The 20,338-nt window shown below is 35.6% G+C and overlaps 1 protein-coding gene across 1 annotated transcript in view; it reads left to right on the forward strand.

The window, feature by feature from the left end:
* Nucleotides 1-20,338, forward strand: part of LOC136037271 (suppressor APC domain-containing protein 2-like) — a 36,083-nt gene that overhangs the window by 4,736 nt on the left and 11,009 nt on the right. Inside the window, exons 2-3 of the mRNA XM_065719906.1 lie at nt 13,157-13,511; nt 18,613-18,829. Of these exons, the coding sequence (XP_065575978.1) occupies nt 13,157-13,511; nt 18,613-18,829 (572 nt within the window). The remainder of the gene's footprint in view (nt 1-13,156; nt 13,512-18,612; nt 18,830-20,338) is intronic.

Below are 20,338 nucleotides of genomic sequence, written 5' to 3' on the forward strand. Positions count from 1 at the left end.
GGGGTATATAGGACAATTCCCCTTCCTTCTTGCTTTGATAGGTTGCTAACAATTTTGTATCCTGGTATCTGTATCTGTTGTGCCAGAGGAATAGTAGTCCTTTGGGATTTTACTTCACAGAAGGTGCAAATGTCTGAAGTTCCTGATGCAACAACACACTTAATTTCTTGAAACCTAGAAGTTAGACAGTCATCATTGCTGAAAATAGCAACAAGGTAACTAATGTTCTCACAGCTTTTACTATCAGAGGGGGGTTGATGATCTTTTAGAACTTGGTGACTCAATGGTTTGTTCATGTTTAGCACTATAAAAATTGTTGTCCAACTCCCCATAAGATTGTTCCGATTTTGCACTGCAAAAAATGTTGTCCAGCTCCCTGCTAGTAAAAGTATCATTTACATTTAATAATGCACTAGAAGAGAGAATTGCTGTCGAGGAGGAACTAAAATTTAACAAACACCACAGACAGTTGTTGCCAAAGCATCCCAGACCCTCAGCGTAATCAAGCATACTGTATGCAGCAGGTCATCCAAAGGGATGACTAATATGTACAAGGGTCTTTTGCAGCCATTGCTAGAATTTGTGATGTGTGTTGCAATATCCCTGAACAAGAGTGATCAGCAAAAACAGAATATGTCCAAAACAGGCTACAAAAGCTGTTGATGGATGCAAGAATCTTGAATATCCATCTCAATTGAATAGCCAAAGCTCCCAACACTTTTGTACAGGCATTGACGAGGTGATGTCATAATGACTTATAAGCTTCTGAATGCTGACTCCCCCTGTAAAAATCCATTTCAATTTGATGAATCCTATAGGACAAGGGGGCATAGTAAGAAGTTGTTCTGGAAGAGGGCAACCACTACTTCTCCAATAGAGTGATTACCCATTGGAACAATCTTCCTGATGCTGCTGTAATTGCTCCCTCTGTTGACGACTTTAAGATTGCTGTTGACAAGAGTTGGTCCATTAAACTATAGAAGACAGAGTGAGCTGCAATTTAGTTAATGGCTCCCTTTCATCCCTAACTGGTGACTCTATAAGGCTTTTGTTACCTTATTTTGCTGGACAATGCAATTTAAGGTAATAATAATTTGCTGGCTGACTTTTATTTCATAAAGATGTGTGTGATGTAAGAAGGAGTTTCCGTCTTGGTAGCAACTGCCAATACAATTAGACAAAATCAATTGAATTTTAAAAATAAATTGTGCAATTAGGCTAATGTAAACTTTAGATTAAAGACCGAGGTATTGAGGAGAGTTGGGGTAGCCCCTATTGTATACATAATAATATCAGGTTTTCTAAAATTTTAATGTTGCTTCTTATTTTCAGTTGAAAAAATTTGCTTTTTTAATTTGATTTCTGATTAATTTTTAGATAGGCCTAATACCCAAAATCTCCCTCCATGGAAAAAATGCATGCATTTTCCTCAATAACAAATTCTCTATGTAAACAATGGACAAATATCATAATTTAAATACCTTTTCTCTGGGGCTTTGGTTGATCAAGTTAAACTTTTAGTAGTGTTATTCCAACAGATTAAACCTTCTAAAAATTAATATTTTGCAGATTAAGGTTTATTGTAAGCCCAGCCATCAGAGGATTCCAAAAATTGTAGGGAGGTATATGGACTAACAACAAGTCCTTTCACCTCTTTGACTTCTTCTCCAGAAAAACTAGCTACTGGAAGCGCTATTTTCCTCCAGTCTGCAAACAATGGATATATACGATTATGAACAATAATACACTGTTATTGATTGTGGGAAGTGCGAGTACCTGAGCTACCTGTCCCCAGCAGTTTAAGGCACTAGGCCGGCCAGCACCCGCTCTCTTCAGCACAATCAAAGACTATGGATAAATCGTGTCCCTTTAAAAATAGACTTCTTCAAGCTTTAATCTTTATTAAACAATATTTCTCTTCTTTAAGGTATCAATTGCTGCCTTAAATATCTTACAATCAATTTCCCATGGCAGGTTAGAATCCAGGATAGCTGTATAAGTATTTGGAATCTTAGCCAAGGAGCAGAAACGCTTAAGAGCAATAGTCTCCTAACTCTGAGCTTGACAATCAAATAAAATATGCTGGATTGTTTCCTCTGCTGAAAAGCAGATTCGGCATAAAGGGGAATGATTTAGCTTCCAATTAAATAACAAGCTATTTAGAAATAGGGCACCTGATTTCAGCCGGTAATATAGCACTGTATTTAATCTTGTATGAAATGGAGATAACATTAATTTACTGTGATTAACTTTGGATCTTTGCCTGATAATATCTCATGAATTGAGGTCAGAGGAAGGACTAGGAGATAACATGGAAGCCTTTTCTGCTAGAGAATCAGCCATATCATTATATTTTATACCTTTATGACTAGGAACATGTTGAAAATAAACTTCATTCTCTTTGATCTTAAGATTAAGAAGCTGTCTTCTAATATTATATAAATCTTTGTCATTAGCAATTTTATTAATATTTTGGATCAGTACTAATGCTGATTTAGAGTCGGAGAGACAGAGTATATTTTCAGATTCCATGTTATAATTTGTAAGTGCATCCAAGGCCAGGCGGATGGCACATAATTCAGCAGACAAGATAAAAGATCCCAATAGGAGAGGAGAATAAATGTTCAAATTCAGGGATGGGATACATGCTCCTGCTCCAGCTCTTTCCCTCTGGACAGATCCATCTGTAAATATTTTTCTATAGTTGGGGTAAGCCTTTGAGATGTGTTCAGCCAAAATAATCTGGATCTCATAATTAGGAATCAAATCTTTACTAATAGAGATAAGTTCTACTTGACAGCTTGGAGGACTCATTTCCCATGGGGGGGATTCAGTAAAGGGATATGCATAAAGCAAATGTTGATTCCAGTTTGGGACCTCCAGTTGAAACTGATTCCATGATGAATGGGCATTGGGACAGGCTGACTTCTCAGCAAAGGTATGTGCATATACAGCATGCTTGGCTCCATAAGCCTGGATTTGCAAGAAACATTTTATCCTTATACTAGATGCTCTTTCACTTAGGGACACCAATCCCGACAGTATTCTTAACTTTGACAGAGGAGTATGCTTATGCACACCCAAAGCTATTTGAATAGCAGAATTTTGTAAAGATTCAAGGATTTTGAATGAGGATGGAGAACAAGCTGAAAAAATTTGAATCCCATATTCTATATTTGAACAAATATATAATTTGTAAAAATCCAAAATAATTTTTGGGTGACATCCCCACTTACTTCCAGCAAGTCTGTTTAGAATACAAAGTCTCTGAATAATCAGAGATTTCAAAGAATTAATATGTTCATGCCACTCCATTTTAGAATCCGTTAATAAACCAAGTAACTTCACTGAATTGCAATATGGGATCTCCCTTGAGAAAATTTTCAGTGGATTAGGAGGATCTAGAGTACCATTAGTAAATATAATGGCTTTAGTTTTACTGATTGAGATTGGGAAGCCAAATGCTAAAGAGAATCTCTGGACTAAACTTATATCATGTTGAATAAGGCTTTGAAGAAGGCTAATATCCCTTCCCGACTTCCAAATGATCAAATCATCTGCATAAAGGCCAGATGATGCATGAGATACTTGAAATTCAGAAACATACAAGCTGAATAGAAGAGGACTCAATATTGCACCTTGAGGAAGTCCTCTCGTAATGGGGCATTGCTCACCTCTAGACTGATTTACTTGAACGTAAAAATATCTATCAGTTAGAAAAGACTTTATAAAACTTATAAAAGGATATGGGAAGTCAAGATGTATTAGGATTTCCAATAATTTATTGTGGACTACATTTCCATAGGCATTCGACCAGTCAAACAGAACAGCCATTGTGACATGTCTTATTTTAAGAGAGTTACAAACATCAATTTCTAGCTGGGTAATGTTGTCTTAAGAGCTATGTCCTTTTCTGAAACATGTTTGTTCACTAGGAAGGAGATTGTTGATTTCAGCAGACCACTCAATTCTTGATAAGACAAGCCTTTCCAGAACTTTACTAAAGGAAGGTAATACCAATATAGGACGGTAAGACTTAAGATCATTAGATGAATAAGAAGGTTTTAAAGCTGGGAATACCTGAGCAATCTTCCAAGCATCTGGGAACTTTTGACTTGACCAAATAAGATTATAAAGACTTAAGAGGGCTGTATGAACCACCTTTGGGGACTCAAGAATCCACTTCATGTAAATACCATCATAACCTGGGGAAGACTTGATGTTAAGAGAATTAAGTGCTACACAAAATTCATCTTGGGAAAAAGGTTTCATCAGAGTACCCTTATAAGAACAGGTAAGAGGGAGATTACAAAAAGGAGGTCGGCTGGGATGAAAATCTGAGCAATCATTTTTAAAAATATTGGTAAACAGATATGCCTTCTTTTTATCTGAGACAATTGGATATCCATCCTGAATGATATCATATCTACGGTCATCATTAGGCTGCTTTCCACTATTTAGTTGGCTAATGAAATTATGGACCTTTGAAATTGGGGTTCTAAAACTGATGCTTGAGCTGAAATTCAGCCAGGTACTCTGTTTAGCTCTCCTACAAATTAGTTTCACCTTAGCACATGACTGCTTATAAGAGATTGCTGTTGACTGAGATGGGTGCTTTTGAAACATTTTACGAGCCTTTCTTTTTGCCAGAACTGCAACCCTACACTGATCATTCCACCAATTCTTGGGTCTTTTGGAGACATTGTAAAAATGCTCCCTAGTCATTGGAATTGCCAATTTAGCTGACTCCAGCAGGATTGGTCTCAAATTAGACTCAATGGCATTAATATCAGAATTAGGAGAAACAAAGGAAAAATCTACTTCATTTAATATCTCACGAAAAAGGGACCAATTACCTTTGGAGTTAATAAATGTAGGGACGTAGGGTTTGGGAGTGTAGCATAAATATTGAAATGATGTAAGAATTGCACAATTATCAGATTGAAGAGACGACACCTTTACCATCTGAACTAAATCATAATATGAAGAAGGACCTAGAAGCAAATCTATAGTTGAGAAAGAGTTAGAAGAAATATTATACCTGGTCTGAAAGTCAAATGGAGTGAAAATCAAGGTGTCAGGAAAATTGGACAATATATACTCTATTCCTCTTCCTGCTTTGTTGCTACCAGCTGATTGTTCGCAGAGAGGACTATGGGCATTAAAATCACCAAAAATAAAGGTATTATTACCTGATAATTCTGTTTCCAAGATACTTTGGATGTCCTTATTCCCACATGGATTATAAAAGGATTTTATGGCAAGATGGTTACCATTGGCTAAGGTAATTATTATACCTACAACATCTATTTCATCCCTGTAGATAGTTAAGGGTTGAGGGTAGTGTTGGATTGAAAAATGGACAAAGATTGCCACACCCCCTCCCTTTCTATTAGTTGATCTATCTTTCCTGTAGCACTTGTACACAGGCATTTTGAATTTCTTGTACTGATGAAGATTAGTCTCTTGTAGACAAATAATTCCAATTCTATTATCATTTGCACATTGGATAAGATCAGCAAGTTTATTTGAATTTAAAGAGACGCAATTCCATTGTAGGATATGCAGCTTAGTTAACATAGGAAGGATTGAATAGGTGACATGTATGATACTTTGAGAGAATGGATGATAATTCTGTTCCTATTTCATTGAAAATAGAATTGGAAAAGTAGTGTTCTGCAATTTCTTTTGTTATACTGGCTTTTTTATCTTTAGCCATGTTTGATTGTAAGATTAGGTCCATTGATGCAACATATTTAATTAAATTAGTAATATGAGGTCCAACTCTATCTTGCATAGTGATGGCTTGAGTAGAAATATTAGGAAAAGCTGCCACTCTTTCAGACCAAGATTTAGGATTAGTTTTAGGATTGTTGAGGGATGGACTAGCTTCAGCCACCTTGGGATGCTCCTTAGCCAACAGAGGGTAAGAAGTCTCAGTAGGAGGTATGAGTGCCTGATTTTGGTTGTTCTTGTGGACCTGTAGCCAGGGTTTTTGAGGAAGGGCTAAATTCCCTTCCTTGGCCTCATTAACTCTTGGACCTGATGGTACTTTGGGGAGCTTGGCCAGCTCCATTGCAGCTATCGGGAAAGGAACATTTTCTTGAAGAGCAATCTTTAAAACTTTAGCTCGTTGAATATATTTAGGACATGAATTGTGATCTGTTGATTGATGTCTACCATCACAGTTTGTACATTTAGGCACTTCAGTGCATCTACTTTCTGTAGACAAGGAGTGATTACCAAGGCAATTAGGGCACCCTGGCACAGAAGAAGAACAATACTTAGATGAGTGACCAAGCTTAAAACATTTTGAGTGTTGAAGAGGTTTTTCTTGGTATATTTTATGAGCTTTTTGCTGACCAAAAAGGAAAACTGAGTCAAATTGGGAACTAACAGGTAAGATAAAGAGGACACTCTTACTACTTCTTGTTCCCTTAAAATCTAGCTTGCCCATACGATGAACATCCAGAACCTCCAGCATTTCCCCCTTATTGTTAATAAGACCATCTTTCAAGTCATCATTTGACAATTCCAATGGTATGTTGTACAGCACTATTTTCTGAGAATTTTTCAGGGTTGGTTTCCACCATTCAGGTGTAACAGGGATATTGCCAATTTGATGTAGGCTAAGTGCTTTGCAGGCTTCATTTAAGTCTAGAAACATAACCGTTAGTGAACCATCTCTGTTCACATTCACAGTGAAGCTGCATCTAAAAGCTTTGGAAAGATTCATTCTAATATTAGTAATATTTTTGATAGAGAAAGATTGATCTTTTACTGTTGGAGTAAAAAGGATAATGGGTTTGTCCTTTATCTCCACAGATGGGACTGAGTTTGAGAGTCCAATTATTTCAGGAGGACTCATAGAAGGCTTTTTTCGTTTCTGTTTTCTGCCCACTGTCTAAAAATCCTCATTTAGCAGGTTGTCAGTTTCAGAGATTGGTGACCCAGAGACAGTAATCATGGTTTCATTCAGGCTATCATCATTGGATATTGGAGATACAACAATAGGAATATCCGCTTCTGATAACCAATTAGATGCTTAGCCCCCTTCCCTGAGGGGGCTAGAAGAGTTTGGAAACATTGAGTTCAGGAGAGGGAAATTCCAGAAACTCTAACCACGTAATAAACTTATATGAAAAAGCAAAAGAATACTTCTCAAACAAAAGGAGTAGCAAGAGCTTTAATTCCTTTCACTCAGAAAATAAATGAAATCAATAATATAAATTTTCATCAAGAGGAGATTGTGGATGAGTTGAATTCAAATTTAATTGCAGCAAAAATGATTTAGATCAAATAAAATTTGAATCTAGTATAGCAGAAGAAGAAATAAATTTTAATATAACATCAAATCAATCTCAAATTCAACATAACAATGACAACAATGTTACTTGTTTTTTTGAGATTCTAAAAGGTTTTCCTAAATAACAAAACTATAGGCTAACTTCCATAGTTCCTATCTTTTAAAAGTAGTGTCTCATGTTGAATTATCAATGTTTTGGCAAAGATATGTAGACTATTGGCCAAGATTAATAGTTCTGAAAATTAGCAGTGGTCAAGATTAAAGTCTTGGTCGCCAGGTGTTGGACATACTGCTTCTAATCAAAGATCATGGCTGAGATTAGGTACTGGTCAAGTACTAGGAGTATTACCGTATAGATCTGGGCTAGGGCAACCATAACACAGCAATCAAACATCAAAGAAAGGTTAGCTCATCTGATTATCATTCCTACTCTTCAGAAGTAAACACTATAAATATTGCAAACTTTATTAAAACACTAAAAATATTCACTTTTGTCATTTGTAAATGGAGACCATTAAACTTTACCCACCACCTCTCCCCTCTCCCTTAATGTGAAAACATAACATATTATTATTATTTAATACCAAATACGGTAAGCTTTCAAGCTTGTTGCACTAAACCTAATAAAAAGAAGTTGACAATGCTGACAACATAATACACACATACATATGGCTCAAATAACATATGCAACTGTTACTATGAACAAGTCACTACAGCACCATTCTGCCCAAGGCCAACATAGCTGTGCATGCTTCTCCATCCCAATCTATTCAAAGCTTCCCTCTTAACCCCCTCCCAGCAACTATCAATTTCCTTTAAATTTTTTCTTACAACCTCTTCCTATCCCCTTTTGGTACTTTAGCATACTAGGTACTTATGGTACTTACTTTACTTACGGTACTTGGGTAGGGTATTTAACACTACTAGGGTAAAGGCACCAATGATTTGATATTACAATTTTGGAACCACTGTCAAAATTTTCTTTCAAAACAGGTTGACTCTGCTTAGTTGTGACTCAACATCTCTTGAAGCCATCATTGTATTTTGACAATGCCAAATGTGGACATAGTATCCAATATACCTAGATAAAAAATTCAATTCAATCAGTTTTGTGTTTTTGACACACAAAAAAAATGTTTTTGACTGTTCAAACTGTCATTACTTGGTTCTTTTTTAGCAAAAAAAAAATTATAATCAGCACCAATGCGTCAAAAGTACATCTGATCTTCTCCAAAATGTTGCCATATTGGCTTTTTCTTGATAAAATTAAATTAAAAAAGGCAGTAAATATTATAGTGATGAAACCATGTTTCGAGTGTCGAAAATTCTTGTCTGATGTAGTAGAATACCAGGCCGACTAAAAATGTTCTTTCAGCCAAAGTCAAACATAGATATTGGCTTCTATCCTGAGATTCATTTCTTTTGAGAATAGTTTGTAGTGACCTTGTCAAAATTGTTGACAGAGAGCAACATGCCCTGTTGGAATATAGGTGTCTCTGTCAAAACTTCACTGAACATGTAAAACAGATAGACAATTGGTGTCAAAATTCAAGGGTCTCTGACAAAAACATAGTTGTTGAATTTATTGGTACTTTTTCAACAACAAAATATTTTGATGGTTATTATTTGTAATATTATCTCCCATGAAAAAAACATTTTTTTTAATCGTAGTTTTACTGATTTGATGCTAGATTTTTCCATCATCTGAGGAACAGTCACTTGGCCTCATACTATGTTGAGATTTTTAAGCATTTGACTTGGTTGATCAGAGCACCCTAATTCATTTATCACTGAATAAATTTGAAGTACACTCTCTCTTAGTAAATTTTGTATATGTTTTCTCTCAAATAGATCTGAAGTTGTAAAGCACAAAAATATTCTCTCTGAACCCCTTCCTAATTAGCATGGAATTCCTTGAGGAACCATGTTAGGACCACTCTTATATCTAGTATTGATTAATGAAATCAGTAACAGATTTCCTCAAAGGTATTAATATGTAGACGACCTGCTGATCCTTGAAGTATGTCTTAGAAACATAAAGTGATCCCCTCAGAATCCTACCCATGTTTTGAATGAAGCTAAGAATTTACATATGAAAGTAAATTCTTCTAAGTTAAATATACTGACAATAAATTTCTTGAGATTCTGGAAATTCACTCTTCTTCTTCTTTCCTTATGCTTTGGTCGAAGGACTTCACTTGTCCGTTACGATCTCTTCTTCCTGTTGGCGAATGGGCCTCCAAAGATGTTTTCATCATGAGGTTCCAATTCCAGAATTTGTATGAGGGTATATTGACTGCATACAATCCTTTCACCTTTTTGACTTCAAAATGACACTAGCAGTCCTTCTTTGTCATCTTCTCTTCTGTTTAGTTTGTGGGAAGTGCGAGAACTTGAGCTGCCTGTCCCCGGCAGTTTAAAGCCTAAAGGCCGGCTGGTACCAATCCGGCTCTTCCTACTCACTCTTGCTCTCTTCTGCACAGTAGGTCTTCATTAATAAACCAGCTCATTTTCCACTCTCGTTTTCTTAAATCCTATCCCATCCAAAACGCCAGTGAAACATGTTTAAACTCCTTGGTGTTGCAAATCTCTATAGGACATGCATATTTCAAGGATTCTGGACATTCCATACTGGATAGTCAAAGCTGAAATTTTTAAAGGGATTAAAATGGCAGATTAATTTTGAAATGACCAAATGCTGACAACATTTTCACTGTGGACAATAAAGAAATCTGGACTGTTAAAGCCAAGAGGAAGTGGGCCATTACAGATAGCGTTTGGAGATGCTTTTCTTGTTGTATATATGCAACACTGGAAAAAGAAAAAAATCATTTGACCTATGTCAAACAATTACTCTCTATATCATTATCCAATTTCGTTTCTATACTCAGGAAAAAAATTTCAGTTTTTTGCTTCCACTATCTGAACAGTGTTTTATTTGTTTATCCATTAAACAAAGTTGAAGAGAAACGAAGAAATAAAGTAAAAAAGAATAGACATGTCAAACGCATCAAGATCCATCCACTAGCATTTCGACACGTGTTAAAATGGGTTCTGACTTACGTCAAAAACATGTAATTTTTTGTTCTGTCGAATTTGAAGGTGAAAACACTCCAATTTCGGAAATTGAAGTTTTTTACTCTTTTCTGATAAAACTTCAAACTTCTAATAAACTGTTAGGTTCCTACTTGTTTTTCCTAGATACTGAAACCCTTTTCAAATCAAAAGTCTTTAAACTAAGCCTTCCAGAGTAGAAAAAGTGTTAGTTTTTTTTTACAAAAACTGTCGAATCATCAGCGCCCTTACCCTATTTGTTTTGGCCTACATAGATGGCATAAAAGGATAATCCTTGGCAATATGTCATCTTTTCATCTGTTCATCCCTCCTAGCTGACCTAGGTGTCTTAACCTTTCTCTCATTCTACACCTAGAAAATGGGAAAAATTTGCAGTTTTCAACATAATTTAGCTAAAATTAATTACATCAGTGATTTCTTTTCTTATGCTCTTTTGTAGTTCAATAATTATTTCTTGGCTAAATTCCATTTTGACCCCTCAGTGCCCCCCCCCCCAGAAGGTAAAGCAGTCCATAGTAACCAAAAGTTTAAAAGTATGTTTCAAAAATGAACTGTCTAGTGAGAAAAAATTGCCATATGTGATTGATTCAAGACTGGTAGTTATTATTTTGCTTAGGATTAATAGTAAAGTGTAATTTTGAAAAGAAATTTCTAAAAAGAGTCTGAAACCACTCAAAAATAACCACAGCAAAACTGACATCATTTTGCAGTATATTGATAATGCATCTACAATCACCTTGGCCAAGGACCCAGTGCCATATAACATGTATGTAGAACAATTGAAGTCAATAGCTGTATAATCATCACAACCAAATTTTGGGTTTTTGAAGAAGAGAATCTACAAGATTAGTTTAAAATAATCATGCGGATATAGTGATGAAGTTGTCAAGCTTGTCCTTATAGGAATTTGTATGTGCAATAACCCACCTGCAAAATGGAAAAATCATAAAGGAACAAAAACATCATGGGCTCTTGGTAATCGTTTATCAGGGTCTTGTAGCACAATTAAATAAGAAAATATCTTGTCCTCTCAAGTTTACATTGGACTTGAGAGAAATAAAAAATGGCTCTGACACATGGGATAATACTAGGCATCATGAGGGATTGTCCCAACTAGTCTCTTACCCTCCCATGTTGAAAACATATCCGAATCTGAATTAAAACGAAACTTGGTCCATGATATAGTCCCAAATTACTCATGGCTTAAGATGCAAAGGTTCACAGTAATGATTAGGGTATAAATCTGAGGGAACTGCAAAGTAACTCGTCCTGGGTTCCACCTCATGGGATAATTGAATGAGAAGCAAGTGTTACCGAATGTGGAAATTGAATTAAGGCCACAGGAAAAGGTTTTGGGGGAAGTTTAGTAACTGATAATGGAAAAGAGTATGTTCCAGGCACCATAGCTTGAAGGCTATCCCTCGGTAAGGGGATCATAACTGGCCATGTAAGGCTTTTGGTTGAAGGGTATTATTTCTGACCTCCCAACTGAAACTCCTCCTCCTCCCTCCCCAGCCAAACAGCGTCGAGAGCCTCTGAAAGTTGATAGGATAGATCTCTAACTCCTTTTAGGATCTCCCAATCCAATCACATCTTCAATATAACTTTTCCAACAATAACCCAACTTTTCCAATAACTTTTCCAACTATAACCCAACTTTTCTGAAGCAATTTGTTGTCCTTCCGATTCTACCTCCCAATCATTTCTGTTTCCTACTAAGAGAATGGAAACCACATCCTCCCCCTTAAGCTATTCTATCCTCCTGCAGTTTAGAGCTAACAAACACAATTTGCCTTAAATATTACTGTCTGCCATTGTAGACTTGATATTCATATTTTATCTTTTTTTTGGTTTTCTTTTTTCCTCTTCTGCTCTTTCTAAAGCAATCTTGTGAATGTGAATCTCTAGTGTCTGCTATCTCAGACTGAATTTTTTAATTCTATTTCCTTTTTACAGCCCCTTTCTGTCTTATATTTCTTTACTTATGCCAGAGAAATGAAATAACTTTTCACTGAATGGGAACTGAATTGCCTCATTTGGTTTTTCATATTGAACTTTTTGACGAAAAGTATACATTCTAATTTTATTCTCTGTTGCATTGTCTGCCACACTGAGTGCCTATCGATTGGCCTCTCATCTTTAGGATACACGGTTTGATGTTTAGTATTTTCTGAAGGGTGACGCGAAAAATCACGTCTCTCCCACTTGCCTGTGGAATGCCAAGCCCTCCCCTGCTGTTATAGAAGTCCCCTGTAGGGACAAAAGACGTTTCGTGTTTGCCAAAACCTCCCTCCACAAGAATGTATAGTGCAAAAGTTGCCACTAAGCCTGCGTTAATGTTCTTCTTCAGACTGTACCATCTTCCTGTGCAATTTCAGTTGTTATCCAAGCTGACAGGCAAGGAGGTTTGTATCCACAACAACACACTGTTGTAACTGTCAGTTGTCAGTATGTCTAGTCTCTCTTCTGTCAATGAGATCAGTCTGCATGTAGGTTTGATTCCTACATGAATCAAGGGTCATTTCTACCAACTGTCCATTTGATTTTCTGTGTCTTTCTGCAAATTCATCAATTTTTTATGATTATAGGTTTTAGCCCAAGCTGTTGTTTAGTAAGTTTTCTAATCATCTGTATTGGGGTACTATCTAACAAAATACCCTGGGGAGTTACACTGGTTGTAAGTAACCTAGGTTAATTTTGTTGAAATCCTAGATCATAAAATTATAAGTTAAAAGTTTAATTATAAAAAGATGCTCAATTAAAATTAATTTTCAGATGTTGAAAAACTTTGGAAAGAAGAAATTACAGGAATGCCATCTAGCGTTATTGAGAGTCTAAAAAAAGTGACACCCCCCAGTGGTCTTCTATCATTTGAAAGATTTTGTGCTGGTCTTAAAATATGGTTACTTCGTCAAAGAGCTACTTCTCGTGTCCCGCGTCCAGTTTCTGCTCCTGATTTAATGAAAGAAGCCAGTAAAGTGGTTCCAAATATGGCTACTGTCCATCCAGTCATTTCTCATAAGAGGGCAATGTCAGTACCATTACCAGACATTCATCCAATAAATTCTGATATGAATACTCGGATTTCTGGAGAATATAACGTAACGGAAGGACCTCCCAAGCCTCCAAGGTATTATAGTTTTTAATATACTGCTTTACTATTTCGCTTTTTAATAACAGTGTGTTAGTTTAGATATTTACTATATATTGGTGTTTTATCACAAATCGCACAATAGGCTACTAGTCAAGAGTAGGGCTGTGAAGTCGGTTATAAGTTATAACCAACTCCAACTCCAGACATTTTCAATATACTGGCTCCAACTTTGACTACAAATCCTTTTTACCGCTTCATTTATCTTGATTTTATAAGTTATAACCAACTCCCACTCTAACTCTGACTCCAGACGTTTTGAATCTCACTACTCCAACTCCATTCAGCAAAATTAACTAAAGTTTTGACTCCAGAGCCCTTGCCAAGGGTTTGTTGGGTGATAGGAAAAAAAGGGGAATTACATAGTGTATTCCATGCTCTTTTGTGAGGACCAGAGAAAAAAATATTTTAACCAGTTCCTTTAACACAAGACTTTAAGGCCCCTCCCCGCTCCCAAAAAAAGTCATGAAAAATCAAAACTTTGTCCCGAACTGTGGGACACAACAGAGAACACTTACCAAACTCTGTTACAATACCCCCACTCTTAATGGAAGCTATTGACTGTGTACAGTCTCTTGACACTGTATGACATACGGATTTATCATTAGGGATAAAAACAAAAAGATTAAAGCGTTTACTTCCTCTGATGATTGGAAACCAACTGACTAGGGTTGTAAAAGTGCTCTAAAGTTGTATATGTGCTTCTGGTAATAAAATCATGTAATACCTTCTAGATTTATGAATTGCTGGGAGTTATGGGCGTTTACCGATTATACATATATAAAAGAAGATAAAGAATTGCACTGATGGCAAAAACAGCCAAAAGCTGATAGTTAGGACCGTTAAAAGTCATTTCTTGCGGTTAGTTGGAAGAGTTACTCTTTACTGTGGTTGTTTGTTGAAGTGAAGAAGGGTACATTTATTATTTATTATTATTAAAAAAAAAAAATACAGCAGTAAACCGAAGGCTTGGTGCCAAAAAAATATACAAAAGGCACAAAACAATGCCTACATATCTACTGAGGCAATTATAAAATAAAAGAAGACGTACATTAATATAACTGTTATAGTAAATCGAATTCCTCGACATTAATCCATAGGCTATACTCTTATACCATTCAATACTAACTAATACTAACAACTCATTAACATTTTTATACCTCTCAAGCATTGCTCATAAATAAGCTGGGAAAGATGTGGAACCGTCATGGTAGCATATCTGTTGTTTGTTTATGATTAGTCAAAGCTATTCATGGGATACCAAACAGAGGTGCCGTATCCAATGATAGGATAAACTGAGGACTTGAAAGGGATCATAGAATTTTCAAGATTGTTATTTTTAGAAGCAAGTGTTAATAGTGTGAGGACGAAATTATGCAATTTTTACCATCTGAGATGTATGCTTTTCGTACTTTAACTGGGTATTAAAGGGTTTGCCAAGGTTCAAAACTGCATCACTGAATGGAACATTACAACCCAATAAAGTATAGATAGTCATATTATTACAATTAATTTTTAAAAATTTCTTTACAGTAAGGTTTTCTGATATGCTGAATCTGATGGCGTGATTTTCATTAGGATCCCTTGATGGTTTAGTTGTTTTCTCTTCTTTTCTGAAAATCAGGCAAATTTTCGTATGCACATAGTTTATGATGGGTAACATTAAATTTAATGAATTTTGCATATTTGAAATCAACGCAAAAACCTGATTCTTTGATGCAGCTATTGTTATCAAAATTCCGTTTTTAACTGTTTTGGTTTCTATTGTGGCGAGTCACTTCTTGCTTAGAATTCGCAGTATGAACTCTTTAATATGTGAATGGTCAAAGCTATTCATGGGATACCAAACAGAGATGCCGCATCCAAGGATGGGATAAACTAGGGACTTGTAAGTGGTCATGTGATTTTAAAGATTGATTGTGTAGGAAAACATATAATCTGTATTTTGAATGAAATCAAATAATTCGATCATATTTTTGAGTGTATTCATGATTGAATTCACTAGAAAATGTGTAATTTTTACCTTTAGATGTATGCTTTTTTAACTTTAACTGAGTATCAAAGGTCATACAAGGGTCATTAACTGAATCACTCAATGGAATTTTATAACCTGATGAAGCATAAACAGCTATTTATTAGAATTTATTTTAAAAGTTTGTTAAAAAAAAAGTTATCACAGAAAAGTAAAAGAGCTAAATTAAACCAAAGATGAGCAGAAATATAGTCAGATGATTTTTAAGGCGTAACACTAAAATAAATCCCCATCAACAAATAAATGAAACGTAAAAGGAGCATAAAATAAGAAGAGCGGGGCTGACGCCCCCTGTAACTCCTGTAACTGTAACTCCCTAAAGATTTTGGATTTATTAAACTTAAAGAGAAAAAAACATTTAAAATGTATTTTGCATTCAATAAAAAACAAATTATTCTGTAATCATCATAAGAGACCACAATACATCAATTCATAAAAACTTAGGGGGGCGATTTTTGTTTTTGAATCACTGGTGGATGGGCTAGTTTGATTTTATTTTTCTATTTTTCAATGAAAAGACAGAAAATAGTTTTTTTTTCAAAATTCAGAAGATCTAAAAAAATCTAGGGGGAGGGGCAATTGAACTTCCCCTTGACGCGTCTGTTAGAGATCAGTTCAGTTCACTCGGGTTTATTAAAAAAAAAAAATTATAACAGTCATAACATACATAATCTCTCATCTCTATGCAAAAAATGCATGCTGAGTCCCTTATCGCCTCAAAACTAAATACGCACTATGGCTCTCCCCCCACTTCTCGATACAACCATGGCCCCTACCAACAAAAACATACTTACAAGTCCCCACTTTTTCATCCAAGAGCACACAAAAAAAAATACTCAATAACGGCTAAAATCACTTATCTATCTAAATTCTTTATTCAATTTAAACTAATTCAAAACAAGATAATTTTTTATTCTCTTTTTGAAAGAACCAAGGGAGCTCCTACCTCTCAGTTCAAGCGTTAGGGTATTGTAAGCGTTAGCGTAGATAGGCTTGTAATTGGAAGATGCTGTTCGGCCACCAAACGGAATAGATTCCTAAAAGGCGATAAAAGATGAGCAGCGTTTATCTGAAGTCCAAGAACTTGGATAAAGAAACTCAATTTGGTGGCTGTCAAAAATTTAAAATCTTTAGTGTTTTTAACCTAACCTTGAACATAAGTAGAAGAGACTGAAAATCTGAGTTTTTTAAATAATCCTATTATTAGATCTTTGAGTCGACATACTTACAACTGAGACAGATAACCATATTAGATTGCCAGATATGCATGAAAAAAAAAGTGAAAGAATATGCTTTTGTAAATTAGATCATTTAAACATAAACAGAAAAATTTTAACCTCTACAGTTTAATAGCAAGCTCCAAAACACTGTAAAAAATGGTTACTTGTTCTGAAAAAAAAAAACAAAAAAACTACCGTTTGCTAGATTTCGGAAATTGGAAGGAAGTCTAGGTTGCGTTATTTTCGCCCGATTGTTGCATTTATGTAAACTCTCATGGTTGCCAGTTAGGAGGCAGTAAAAGGGGGGGGGGAATTGCCCCCATCCCAGATTTTATTCCAGTACTTGTTAACTATCCAGAACACACTCAAGAAGTTTGTTTTGCTTGATCTGAGTAAACCGGGTTTTCTCTTGCATTCGGTTATAATTAGCATATTCTTTCGTGAAATAAACTACTATGCAGGTATGTTTTAATTGAATATTCAATATATAAAGTTTGTTAAGTAAGGTATTTAATATAATGCGTTCTGGCCGGCCTGCTTTCCATAATCCTTTGTTGTAATTTACATAATTTTTTTACCAAAGTATTATATTTTCATAATATTTTGGTACATTTCATTATGATTACATTTCATTTCATTACTTTTCTTTTTGGGTGTGTTCTGTATAATTAACAACTACCTTTGTTTCCCCTAGATTCGAAAAACACCCTTTTTTGGTATTCTCATTGAAAACTTCTCAAGAAGTTTTCTCAAGAATTCTAAAAAAAATAAGGAAATACGGCAAGCAACCCAAAAGGATGTCAGAACTTGTTTATGCCCCTTCTGCTAGGATACATCCTGTTTTCGCTTTCAACATCCCATTAATATAGTTTCATTTCATTATGATTGACCTAACTTCTCTTCTTGGGTGTGTTCTGTATAATTAACAACTACCTGTGTTCCCCCTAGATTTGAAAATACCCTTTTTTTGGCATTCTCATTGAAAAACTTATCCCTCTCCCCACCTAGACATTGAAAAACAAAATATAAGAAAATAAGGAAAATACGGCAAGCAACCCAAAAGGATATCAGAACTTGTTTTTGCCGCTTCTGCTAGGATACATCCTGATATCCCATTAGTCCCTGCTGAGACCCTCTTACCAATAAACTGCCATAAACAAGTAAGTTGTAGATATTTCAAAGATGGTCATCAAGGAAATAACTTTCAATTTTCCAATTTTGCCCAAATATTATTTTCATTGGGTATTGGCCTAATCAATGCTGGATTATAAATTTTAATTATGCATATTTGTGTTTTAACTGACAATCAAATTTGAGTGTGGTGATTATCAATAATGACGCTCTAGGGTGATTTACAAAAACCAATTATCTAAATTATTTGTTATATTATCAATGCTTTATTAGCAATGATAATAATTTTTGACAAGGGCTTTTATTATAATAAATGTAGGAGGAAGTGCAATAGTAATCTACTTTAAGCTGTAAGAAGAATATGGTTCTATCCCGCTTTTTAGGGCTATAATGAGGGAAAGGATGAGATGGCTAGGACATTCTGTGGATGACAGATGGCAGAGTTTTAAAGATCTCTTTTGTTCGGGCAACCATTTAGGGGCAAACGAAAAGCATGTCGTCCCCGAATAGGGTAGTAAAGAGAAAAAGAGGAAAGGAGGGCGTAAAGAGGAAATACAAGGGGCCAAATTTGTTGTTTTTGTGGGGCTAAATTAGGATTTAGATAATTTCAAATAATTAATTACCAATTAACAAATGACTAATTAACATTAAAACCTTTTAGAACACATCTCTAACCTTCGGTTACATTTTTTTTAAGGTCGAGCCATTCTAGTTTACCTGGCTTTGAAAGAACCCAGAGTGAAGTCATAAACCGTCCTCAGAATTCAGGCACTGTAGATCGAAACCATTTACGTATGGCTCTGTATCAATGGCAAGTAAGAAATGTTGCAGCTACAGAAGCCCCTAAAAAGTCAACAATGAAAAGACGAGATTCGAGAAGGCATACTTTACAAAATGGTGTTGACAGTGCTTTGGTAAGCTATTTCTTTTTTTGGGGGGGAGGGGGCGGGAGGGGGTATGTAATTTAACGTAATTGCTGAGAGCCTAAAGTATTAGGGCAAGACCCCCAGTTCTGGGCCAGTTTCTAATCTTGGCCAGGTATTCTGATTAAAAAGTATCTTTCTATAGGCCCATACACATCAGGCTCCTAATCTTGGACCTTATGTGTATAGGGTTAGATAGTTGTGATTGGCTGATGGTTACAAATAGTTCAGCTGGGATTTACTGAATACAATCTTGGAAAACATCTGGTTTTCAATCATTTGAATTTAGATAAAACTTGCCTCTACACCCTAGCCCATTTAAATAAAATTCTGTTTCACAATATGTTTCTTAGATTAAATCTACCCAAGGTTGACTGTGTCTGTGATTAGGATATGTTGTTATAACTTTCAGATCCTTTGTCAAAGTTTAGACAACAATTTCTAAGATTAGGCTCAAGCTTTAACTGTGTGGCCAAGATTAGGCTCCATTGTTGTCTGTCATTATATTTGAAAGTGTTAGTGTTGTACATAGTTAAAATATTCCAGATAATCACGTACTTGTTAAGAAGATTTTGACACATTCAGTGTTGAAACAACCACTTTCTAGGTAGTATGATCGAAATTTTACAATAATTTAGCTGTTAAATAGTAGATAAGCTGGCTGAGTACTGGGTATCTTACCCTATATTATTTAAAGTGTAAATTTGCACTGATTTTAGTTAATGGCATACTGACTTGTAAGAGGAAAATAGAATCACTAAGGTAATTAACTTTTTTAGTGATCGCGCAATAAAGGCTTAGCAGCATCTGCTGGAAACTCCTAGTTTCTTACCAGTCTGTAAGACTAACGTCTAAGGAGACCTTGCCTTAACACTTAGGGAGACCTTAAGACCTTATCAAGCCCAAAAGCTAGTGACATTGTTGTATCACTTAGACAGGACAAATGTAATTAAAATATGAAGGGCATCAATTTCAAGATGAGAAAAATTATTCGTAAAAAAAATCGAAATCTTCGTAATCACTTCTCGAAAGCAAATATTGTGTAATGTTAATGAATAAAATAGATAGGCCCATCAAGCTGTGGTGCCATTGAGATGTTGTTTATGCTGGCATATTGAGGCTATAGCCTCTTCTTCTTCCTCTTCTTTTAAAATAGAGGGTTTTGGGTACTAGCCTATTTTGGCCTATTCGTTTTTTCAAATCCGTTTGATGCTGGAACGGGTAGCTACAATGATGGTTTCAACGAGGTCCAAGCAATGGTAGCGGCCTACAATATTCCTAGCAGTCTGCAAGATCGTAGAAACTCAAAGATGACCAAGCAGACCTCCCTCTGGGTTTGATGGTCCAACTCTAGATGCACAAGGAGTAGTGCTGCTGGTGTGGTCCCTGACCTGGAAATGTTTCCAGCAGCTGTAGACGTCTGCAATTTGATTTTATGGCTGGAGTGCTACAGTTTGTCAGTAAGTGGTCCAGGCTCCCATACTCTCTTAAATACGTGAA

Source organism: Artemia franciscana, chromosome 16 (assembly GCF_032884065.1).
Source record: "Artemia franciscana chromosome 16, ASM3288406v1, whole genome shotgun sequence".
In the NCBI taxonomy this organism is placed as follows: domain Eukaryota; kingdom Metazoa; phylum Arthropoda; class Branchiopoda; order Anostraca; family Artemiidae; genus Artemia; species Artemia franciscana.